The 11,517-nt window shown below is 42.7% G+C and overlaps 1 protein-coding gene across 1 annotated transcript; it reads left to right on the forward strand.

Moving 5' to 3' along the window:
• The first annotated feature begins 1,530 nt into the window (after positions 1-1,530).
• On the forward strand, positions 1,531-3,600 carry LOC132380985 (protein BTG1-like). The gene is made up of 2 exons (XM_059950033.1): positions 1,531-1,688; positions 2,499-3,600. Exons 1-2 carry the CDS (start codon positions 1,577-1,579, stop codon positions 2,828-2,830), a joined length of 444 nt encoding a protein of 147 aa, XP_059806016.1. The 5' UTR covers positions 1,531-1,576; the 3' UTR covers positions 2,831-3,600.
• The last annotated feature ends 7,917 nt before the right edge of the window (positions 3,601-11,517 follow it).

Consider the following 11,517-nt stretch of genomic DNA (forward strand, 5'->3'; position numbering starts at 1 on the left):
GGATGGTAGCAGCTGGAACAGTTTATAATCCTTTGGGCCCTTTTTACACACCTGTCTTGGTAAATGTCTTGAATAGTGGAAGTTCACATTTACAGATGCGCTGGGCTGTCTGCACTACTCTCTGCAGAGTCTTGAGATTGAGGGAGGTACAGTTCCCAGACCAGGCACTGATGCAGCCAGTCAAGATGCTCTCAATTGTGTCCTTGTACAATGGGTTCGTGGACCATTTAGAAATCTGATGGTGAAGCAGGAGCAGACGTTCCTTTAACAAATTCTGCAACTGAATAGACAGCGAACGTCCGAGACTCTGCAGACACTTGAAATCCACAGCAACAGACACACAAAATGCTGGAGGGACTCAGCAGGGCAGGCAGCAGCTATGGAGAGAAATAAATAGGCAACGTTTTGGGTCGAGACCCTTCAGGGAGGAATCCTGCTGAGTTCCTCCCGCTATAAAACTACTGTGGTTGTAGGAGATACAGGAGACTGCAGGAACTGAAATCTGGAGCAACAATAAGTTCATAGCCACTCAGATGTGCCCATGCCAGCTCAGAGAGCAATCCTATTCCCCATTATTTTTTTCGTGCAACCAGTGGGAGGAAACTGGGACATGCTGAGGAAACCCACACGGTCGCAGAATTGAGCAAACTCCACACACAGTCAGCAATCAAGGTGAGGATCTTTAAGTGAGAATCTGGGTCACCGAGGCAGTACCTGTTTCGTCACCGTGCTGGCAAAACTGCTCAAAGTTGCTTCCAAATTTTAATAAGATACACGCACAAAATGCAGATTTTCAGAACCTGCAGCAGGATCTCTTGTGTGTGAAATGTGCACTCTCTGTTTCAACCACTTGCAATTATACCAAGTCCATTAATGTGGAAAGTAGTCACAGGGAGATTCGTATGTTTGGGATTAATTGAAGAATATGATACTGGGCCAAAGAGGGATCTTTAGAAGTGCTGACTAAGGTCTTCACCCAAGGAAGCTCGAAGGTTCAGCTCAAAGTCATTCCTCTACCTTCAATTGCTCACTCTGCTAATCCTTTTGTTCTTTCTCTCTGCTCCTCTTCTATACCTCTTCAATGGTCCACTCGCTTGTGGTTTTGGCATATTGTCACTCTCTGTTGGCCCACCACTACTCTATTACTCAATTGTTACTATTACCATTCTTACTCAGTTGTTGCAAGGGACATTATTGCTCACCTGTTGCGAGGAATATTTGTGTTGCTATGTCATTATTACTCAATTGTTGCTCGAACGATTATTACTCAGAGTTACTCCTCGCTTACTATAATCGGACCACTCGCCTGACGTCACCGAGGACGTCATCCTTCCTTTTTCTGACTACCGCGATCCTATTGGTTGAGGTTGCAGTTGTTGCCAGTGTTCCCCGGGACCAATGCCACGCGAAGGATCCGCCCCCTCGGCCCCTCCCTCGGACAATGGCGGGTGCCTGCGCTGTGATTGGGCAATGGCACCGTCTGTCAAGGAGGGGGTGGAACCACGCTCTGATTGGTGGAGGCCTCTCCCCGGCTGTATAAGAGGGCGGCTACGAGCTCTAGCGGGGTAGAACTAGAATGGAGATCGCAGCTGCAGTTGGGTTTGTTAGCCGGTTACTCCGCAACACTGGGCTCGTCAGTCCGACGCAGCTCCAGGTCTTCGGCTGCTCGCTGCACGACGCACTGGCTGGTAAGTTCTCTCGGGAGATAGAGGGGAGAATATGAGCGAAGAGTCCGGCGGGTACGGGCAGAGAGCTTAGTAAACCTATAACGAGAACTTTAACTAGCGCCATTCCTCTGATTATATCTAATTAAACTTTTAAAACTTGTGTAACTAAGTTGCTATCTCTAAGAAGAGATATAAGAAGACTAGAGGAACTGAACAGGTCAGACAGCATTTATGGAGGGGAATATAGCCAGTCGATGTTACGGTTCGAGATAACGTCCTGTTGGTCAAGTTATCTAAACCATTTTCTGACACTATCCCCAGTTGTCCAATGTGACTACATCACGTCCATAGCACGATAACTCGACGCGTTATCTTTGTATTACTTGGCCACTTCTCTTCCCTGTAGGGACAAACGGATCTTTTCAAGTTTCCTTTGAATTAGTTTTTATTTAAGTTTGTGTAGCGACGATTTGAAATCTGGTGCGGATTAAACTCGAGCTATTTTAGAGGGATTTTTAAAAATTGTGCGTGATTCTGAAGCTGCTTACAAGAGCACTTTTAAAACCTGAATAGTACTTAACTGGAACAACAAACGCGCAGTACCGGAGGAACTTAGCGGGTCAACCAGTCCACACCTTGGGTAGAGATCCTTCATTAGATGGGGATTTATTGCATGTATTTTTCACATGCAGTGAAATAAGATGTTTTGTTAACCAAGTTAAACTTGAAAGACCTAGAATCTGGTTTGATTTTCTTTAGTTGATCTAAATTGTCTTCAGCTTCCGCTGTTAATTCTTTAGCATTCATTAACAGATCTACTTTCTCTTTCAGAGCATTACAGACATCACTGGTTCCCTGACAGGCCGTGTAAAGGCTCCGGTTACCGCTGTATCCGAATAAATCACAAAATGGACCCGTTGATTGGCAAGGCTGCCAGCAGGATAGGGCTCAGCAGTCAGCAGCTCTTCAGACTTCTGCCCAGTGAGCTGACCCTCTGGGTGGACCCGTATGAGGTCTCTTACCGCATCGGCGAAGACGGCTCCATATGTGTTCTGTACGAAGCCACGCCAGGCAACAATCTTGGAATGTTAACCTGTAAAGACGAGTTAAACGTGGGTCATACAAGCCCTCCCAAAAACTGCTGGATGACCGTTTCGAGCTGAGAGGCGCTGCTGTAGCTGAACTATTTACACCTTAAGTGGATTGTTTCCTAAATTCAGTGGCTTAAAATCATTGGATTTGATCAACACCACAGAAGTGGTGTCTGGTATGGCTTAACAGTTATCTGAAAAGGGATTTCCCAAAGGGGTATCAAGTAGTTTCTAATCCAGTTGTGAAACTATTGTTAAAATAGTTTCCTAACTGGGTTGTCATGGCTACTTTTGAGTGAATATGGTTGGCACCTAATTAAACTTTATTCAGAAAATACAACGTTGAGCGTTGGAAACTTGATAAAGCACTGGAAAAAACACTTTAATCCAATGTTAATTTTTTCACGAATGTGGTGTATTGATCAAAACAAGTTTAGTTTCCAAATTTGTATATCACTGTTTACAAGTCTGACTCTAGCAAGTTTTTTGAAACTTGCTAAAAGTGCACACATCAGATTTGTAAAGTTTCATTGGAGTTTTGTCATTAACCCCTTTTTTAAAAACAGTTTTGCATATGTTTAAGGAGACACTGCCTTTTGGGTGAAACTGTGAATAACTTGCAGAAACTTGTTCCAACTGACAAGGTTTATTATGCTGTTCAAAATGAGCTTTTGGAAGAAATCCCTTTGGTAATGTGGGTTTATTCTAGTTCTGTACATAAGTTGAGTCTAAGCTATGTGGGAAAAAAACTGTTGTACATTTTTAAAGTATTGTACAGCTGTATGGAAGAAATTGTACAGTTTTCTAAAACTTTTAATTAAAGTATACATTTTGCTTGGAAACCTTCTGGTGCATGAATGGGGTTGAGTACACCAATATTGTGGGAGGTAGCCCCCAGCACAGAAGTAAGCTTTGGAAACTTGAATCGTCATATTCCTTGGATGGTTTGCCACTTAGTCATAAACATCTTCACTTGCTCCCTCCAATTGTCCTTTTAACATTGAAGAATCTTGCACTTCTCTATACATCTGTTCACAGCTTTGTCTAATCATAACAACATGGTCTTGCTGATCCCTCCTTTTGATGGTGGAACTATTCTATACATAGTAACATTGACTTGGAGAGTCAGGTTCTGGTTAAGTGCAGATTGACTCCATATGCTGGCTGCCTCTGAAGGAATCGGACTTCTCTACTACTCTAGTTGTAGTACAAAGGGAATGCTACTGGACATCTTTGTGTAGACCTTGCTCCCTTAAAGATTATAGAAAGAAGGCAGGAGGATGGGCTGAGGGATAGTAAATTCTGGGATGGTAGAATGGACTTGTTGGGCTGAATGGCCTTGCTCAAGTCTTGTGGGAGTTATCCTGTTTATCCCTCAAGGGTTCCTAACCCTTTAATTAAATGATACAATTACCAGGGGCATCTGTGCTCTATGAAGAGCATTTTGTAGCTGTGCTGAAATGGTTATAACAAGATTACATGCTCGGTCTTGAGCTGAGCAAATTCAGCATTAGCTTCTACTCTTCCTTTCCAGCCCTCTTGAAGGGAATTGGCCTGAACTGACGATGATTCATTCCCCTCCATAGTTGCTGAATTACTCTTGCATTCTGTGTGTGTTGGGAGGTTAATGGGCCAGGAAGGATTTTAGAACAATAAGGTCAGATACAGTGTCTGCAATTGTGCCGTGAGTTGATGGAAAGGAATTGCAGGGAGCAGGCAGGAGCTTAGGGTTACTGAGTTGTGGGCATTGCTATGTTCATGTCAGAAGTGTGGTGACACTTAGTGGCTCCCAGCACATCATCAGACTGTTCATTGTTGATGCAACTGATGCATTTCACTGTTCTAATGCATATGTGACAAATACAGCCAATCTTTGACCATCCTGAAAACTAATTGGGTGTTTTCACCTCTGAATAAGGATCACCATTGCTGATATATGTTGTGAAGCTTGTTGCTTTGCAAAGGCAGTACAGTGCATATAAAGATAGGTGGAGGAGTGGGTAGTGTTGAGGAAACAGAGAGCCTGCAAAGACTTAGATAGTTTAGAGGAATGGGCAAAAAAGTGGCAAATGAAATACAATGTTGGAAAGTGTATGGTCATGCACTTTGGTGGAAGAAATAAATAGGCAGACTTGTTATTCAGATGGGGAGAGGATTCAAAAATGCAGAGATGCAAAGGGACTTGGGAGTCCTTTTGCAGGATACCCTAAAGGTTAACCTCCAGGTTGAGTTGGTGATTAAGGTGAAAAGGTTGGGGAACACCTAGTTTAACTTAACATTGTGTTTAGTACAGATAATGTGGGCCAAAGAGCCTTTTCCTTTGCTGTACTGTTCCATGTTTTCTATTAAAACTAACTTTAAATAGTAAACAGAAAAGGTTATTAAAACAAAAAATCTTTAAAGTTTCCTTCCCTAGGCAGTTAATCTGATCAACTGTTCTAGTTTGCCCCCACCCCCCTCTGGTTGTGATAGGCATTCATTTCTAGTATAGAATATAAGAGCAGAGATGTGATGTTGAGGCTCTATAAGGCACTCGTGAGACCACACTTTGAGTATTGTTTGCAGTTTTGGGTCCTTATTTTAGAAAGGATATATTGACTTTGGAGAGGGTTCACAGAAGATTCACGAGAATGATTCTGGGAATGAAAGGGTTACTATATGAGGAATGCCTGGCAGCTCTTGGGCAGTATTTCTTGGAGTTCAGGGGAGGGGGTGGTGGGGGATCTCAGAATCATAACAGATTAGATAATGGCAAAGTTATTTCCCATGGTAGGGGAGTCTAGGACAAGAGGGCATGACTTCAGGATTGAACGACATTCGCTTAGAATAGAGACGCAGAGAAATTACTTTAGTCAGAGAGTGGTATATCTATGGAAATTGTTGCCATGAGTGGCTGTGGAGGACAAGTCATTGGGTGCATTTAAGGCAGAGATAGATAGGGTCTTGATTGGTCAGGGTATCAAAGGGTATGGAGAGAAGGCAGGGGAGTGGAAATGACTGGTAGAAATTCATCAGCCCATGATTGAATGGTAGAGCAGTCTCGACGGGCAGAATGGCCTACTTCTGCTCACATATCTTATGGTCTTTTAGTGCAATGCATAAAAAAATACTTTTAGTTACAAGAAATATAAAACAATAAATACCCGTAGTACAATCTACATTGTTGTATTTCTTTGCTTTCTCCTTTTTCCCCCGATTATGAATGCCTGCAAGAAAAGGAATCTCAGGGTAGTATTTTGTGACAAATACATACCTTGATAATAAATTAACTTTGAACAAAAAGTGAGGTGTTTATGGACCGTTCAGAAATCTGATTGTAAAGCTGGTTTGGGAAAAGCCAGTAAACTTCAGAAACCTGCCTGTAAAGCTGCCCCTTTCCCCTGCCCTATCAAAACTTTAACCTGTTTTGCGTGGGAGGCATTGTTTGGATTGGGTTGAATAAAGTTGCATCATGCTCCCAACAACTGAGCAAATTAATGGAAAGTCCCTGCTGAACCACAATTCAGTTTTTCCTGTTCTTACATCGATGCAATGCTGTTATAACATAGGCAAGCTGTGAAAATAATCTTAGTGCAACCCAAAAACTCCCCCGCCCCACCACGAAGCAAGAGTTGACAAAAGTTAACCTGATAGTGTGAGGTTCAGTGTTAATTACTGCTCCAGCCGGGACCAGAACCACAGGCAGAAATGAAACCATTGCGGCTTTCCATGAAGAGCACCAGATTCCAATCTCAAAACGAAAGTAGGAGAGGGCCATTCAGCCCCGTTTGAGTCTGCTGCCCCATTCAGAATCTGCTTTGTTATCACTAACTCACATGAAGTGAACCTTGTTATTTAGTAGCAAAAAAACAAAGAGAGCTACTGCGAATTACAAAAATTACCAAGATAAATTTGGTGGCACAGAGCGTAGAGTTTAGCGTTACACTATTATTGCTCTAGTGACCCAGGCTCAATTCCATCGCTGTCTGTGAGGAGTTTGTACGTTCTGACTGTGACTGGGTGGCTTTCCTCTGGCGCTCTGGTTTCCAAAGTCACACAGGATAGAATGGCAATTGGTTGTAAATGGGCAGCAGAGGCTCGTTTTGCCGGAAGGACCTGTTACTGCACCGTGCCTCTAAATTAATAATTAAAATAAAAATGGAAGAATAATGCAGCTACTCAGGTCACTTGAATCCAGAGTTCAGTTGTAAGGTCATCTATAAAAAGTCTGTACATTTTCCCTGTGGAATGTCTCATTGTCCTGCTATCCAGGAATCAGCCTGGTGGGTCTTAATTGCACTCTGTCCATGGCAGGGGCATCCATTCTTAGATAGGGAGATCAAAACTGTCTACAAAACTCAGGGTCTTGTCTCACCAGTGTCCTATGTAACCAGAGCAAAAAGCAAACCCTGGACTCACTGGGCCAAACGCATCTGTGGAGGCAAAGACATTGTCCACGTTTCAGTCCGAGATGGATCCAGCTGTGATGGAGAGCCCCAGTCTGAAACGTTGGCGATCCCTCTGCCTCCACAGATGCTGCCTGACCCACTGAGATCTTCCACCACTTTGTTTCATGTACCATTTTTCTCTATCTCTCTTTTCCCCTGTCTAATTGTAGCTGGGCATCCTTGCTTCTGTAGTCAAAGCAGTGACTAGAATGGTTGGCACAGATATTGCGCTGTTTTACGTTCCACATTAACCTACAAGTTGCCTTCTTAACTGTTTTCTGTCCACTCATATTTTTTTTTTCAGTGGCTGGAGGGTCAGAGGCCGAGGAGAGACCATAGATAGGGTAGACAGAAGAGATTCTGCAGATTCTGGAAATCCAGAGTAACACACACAAAATACTGGAGGAACTCAGCTGGTTAGGCAGCATCTATGGAGAGGAATAAAGAGTTGATGTCTTGGGCCGAGACCCTTCGTCATGACTTAGGGTAGACAGAGTCTTTTATTTCCCTGAGGCAGGGTGAGGGTTCCAGAATACCAGAGAACATGCTTTTTAGGTGAGAGGAGATGTTTGGGACAAGCTTTTTCCCAACAGGGTGGTGGTGGAAGCAGGTATCTAAGAGGTTTGTAGAAAATTGCATGAGTGTGCAGGGAATGGAATGATGTGGACTAGGTACATGCAGGAAAGAATTGGTTTAATTCAGGGCTTCTCATGCTGGGATCCACAGACCCCAGTTTAATGGTAGGGGTCCATGGCATAAAAAAAGGTTGGGGAACACCTGGTTTAACTTAACATTGTGTTTAGTACAGATAATGTGGGCCGAAAAGCCTTTTCCTTTGCTGTACTGTTCCATGTTTTCTATTAAAACTAACTTTAAATAGTAAACAGAAAAGGTTATTAAAACAAAAAATCTTTAAAGTTTCCTTCCCCAGGCAGTTAATCTGATCAACTGTTCTAGTTTGCCCCCACCCCCCTCTGTCTATTACCTCAGTCAATGTAAACATTTTTATAATGCTGCTTACATTGTAAATACATGCTGATATTTATGTACTTAACGTACATTTTATTCCATATCTGTGCTTTAACCTCTTATGTTTTTATATATAATTCTTTATTCTTTATAATTGTTGAATGTTGTTTTTTGTTGCACCCTAACCAACACACCACAGCAAATTCCTAATACATGCCAATCCTTGATCGTTAATCTTTGTTCTATGGATGTGATGCCTGAAGGTTTCTTTCCACAGCATACGTTCCTATGACTGGTTCATGAATTAATGAACAAATGACTAAGTTCAAGTGGTCTACTAGTAGCTCCCTGCAGCTTTGATCCATGTTCTTGATTGCTTGTGATAGGCAGTTGCTTCAAATGGCCAATCACCATATGGTTTAAATCACCGAAGTCTTCTCTGATCTATTGCAAACTTAATATGAAACACCATGCAGCATCAGAAGTGGAAATAGCTCGGGCTGCCTGCACGTTCCTAAATGAAGAAGAGGAGCAGGAAAGGATATTGAAGCCTCACTACGGCAGCATCAGGTTTCAGCCAAGGGTTTTATAGTTAGCACCTTGTCAGAAGCTGGGGTCGAGGATTTAATTCCCATCTCAGAGAGGACAGAGCAAAACAAAACACAGAATTAGAGGAATCAGAATCAGGTTTAATTTCACTGGCATACGTCCTGAAATTTGTTGTTTTGCAGCAGCAGTACATTGCAATACTTAATAATATAACTATAAATTACAATAAGAAAATTTATATATATTATATATAAATACAGTGTATTTTACAATAGGAAAAAATATATGTACAATACTGTTCAAAAATCATCAGCATATATATAGCTAGGGTGTCTAATTTTTGCACAGTACTATAGTACTGTATATTAGGTGCATGAATTTTATGTATTACACTGTACTGCTGCCCCCAAAAAAAGACAAGTTTCATGACATATGTGAGTGATGATAAACCTGCCTCTGTTATGGGTCTCTATTGTGGATTGAGAGCGGGAAGGGGGCAGGAAGAGGGGAATCATGGTTGGGAAAAGGGGAAGGGAGAGGGGAGGGAACAGGAAGCACTGGAGCGACATTCTGTAATGATCAATAAACCAATTGTTTGGAATTAAATGACCTTGCCTGGTGTCTCAGGTCTGGGTGTGTCTCCACCCATGTCATTCCCTCCACCCCTGCTTCTGGCGTTCCTGCTCTGCCGCCTGTCCCACTCCCCTCCCTTGGCACTGCACCCTTACCATTCCCAGCATCCTTTACTCCCGCCAGATTTACGGACTCACTCTCTGCTCCACGTTGACAAATACAGTGGTATACAGAAATTTTAGCTGACTTTCTCACAGTACTTTATATTTATATATATAATTAAATAACTGGTATGAGGGGAGTATAACTCATAATGAAATATAGCCTCTTTGTAATTGTATCAATATGTTGGGCCGAGGATAGATCTTCAGAGATGTTGACACCCAGGAACTTGAAACTGTTCACCTTTTCCACTGCTAATCCCTCCCCAAGGACTGGTGTACGTTCCTGAAGTCTACAATCAATTCTTAGTCTTCCTGACCTTGAGTGTAAGGTGACACCACTCAACCAGCTGCTCTTCTCACTCCTGTATGCTGCCTGGCTATTGTACAAGCAACACTAAGGGAATATTCTGCTGAAAGTCCCCTCTTCCCATCCTTCAAGCAAGATGTTAAACTGAGATCTGTTTTTTTTTATTCCAGAAATAAATTTAGAAAAGGTCCTGTGAGATTGTTTAGGGGAATTACGCCAATGCCTTGGCAATATTTAGCTTTTAATAAACAGCTCAACAGTGGAGGCAGATGCAATCAAAACTCTTCAAAGGTGCTTGGACAGATACTTGGATAGGAAGGACAGAGAGTGATATGGGCCCAATGCAGGCAAACGTGCTAGCCAGATAAGCATCACAGTTGCCATGGGGTGAGATGGGCGGATAGAGACAACATCCCATGCACCATCCATCTGCAGACCACAACACTCAGGGATTTGAGGTATTTTTTTGTGACGGTATGTATTTCTGTTATCAGAATTAATTATGTGCTGTGTGCTGTTGGCACTGTAATTTGCAGCTTGGCCCCAGAGAGCACTGTTTTGTTTAGCTGAGTTCATGTGTATAGGTGAATGATAGCTAAACTTGAACTTGAAAATGAACTATTTGTGTTTTGCACCATTCTGATGAAGGTTCCCTGACTTGAAAGACTAACTCTGTTTCTTTCTTCACAGACACTGCCCGACCTGCCGAGTATTTCTAGCATTACCGGATTTTACTAAAACTGCTGTCTCCACGGGCTCACCCCTTTGTGTCCTCATGATCTTTGTCAGGCCCACAACCTCCAGAGATCCCTGCCCTCCTCCAGTCTGGCCTCTTGTCCGCTAGGACTCATGAAGATTTGTGAGAATGATCCCAGGAATGATGTGAACACCCGTATCATAGAGTCATAGTCGTAGAAAGAAACAGGCCCTTCTGCCCAATAAGTCCATACTGTCCATACTGCACCTGAACCAGTCCCACTTGCCTGTGTTTGCCCCATATCCCTCTGAACCTTTCCTATCCATGTATTTGTCCTAATGCCTTTGAAATGTCAGAATTGGACCCACCTCTACCATTTCCTCTGCCAGCTCGTTCCACAAACTCACCACCCTCTGTATGAAAAAGTTGCCCCTCAGACTGCTTTGAATCCTTTCTCACACCCCTTCCACCTCTCCCCTCTAGTTTTAGAGTCACGCTGTGGGAAAACAGCTGCAACAGCCACCTTATCTATGGCCTTCATGACTTCAAAGATTCAAAGTACATTTATTATCAGAGAATATATAAATTATACAACCTTGAGATTTGTTTGCTTACAAATAGCCACAAAGTAAGAAACCAAAAGAACCCAATTAAAAAAAAAAGACCAACACCAAATGCGCAAGAGAAAGAGAAGAAAAAAGGACACAATCATACAAACAATTGAACCGAACGACAACATTCCAAACCAAATTTCATAACCCTCTACAAACCTCCTTTGTTCCAGGATTGCAGTCCCAGCATATCCAGTCTTTCCAAATAGCTCAAGCCCTCCAGGCCCAGTAACTTTCCTGCATCCTCTCCAACATGAGGTGAGCTGCCAAGCCTGCAGTGCTCAACTCCAGGCCTGTTTGAATTTTGACTATGTTTTGCACAGTTAAACAGATACTCATTACAGTCTCCCATTTCATAGGGAGGGTTTGCCTCGTTTGTTTCTGTATAGGGTTGGATCTGGTGATTTCAATCTGACTGTTCTTTGAAAGTCAAGAACAAGGCAAAAAAAAATTGGTGGTTAC

The sequence above is a fragment of the Hypanus sabinus genome, chromosome 25, assembly GCF_030144855.1.
Source record: "Hypanus sabinus isolate sHypSab1 chromosome 25, sHypSab1.hap1, whole genome shotgun sequence".
NCBI classification, from domain to species: Eukaryota; Metazoa; Chordata; class Chondrichthyes; order Myliobatiformes; family Dasyatidae; genus Hypanus; species Hypanus sabinus.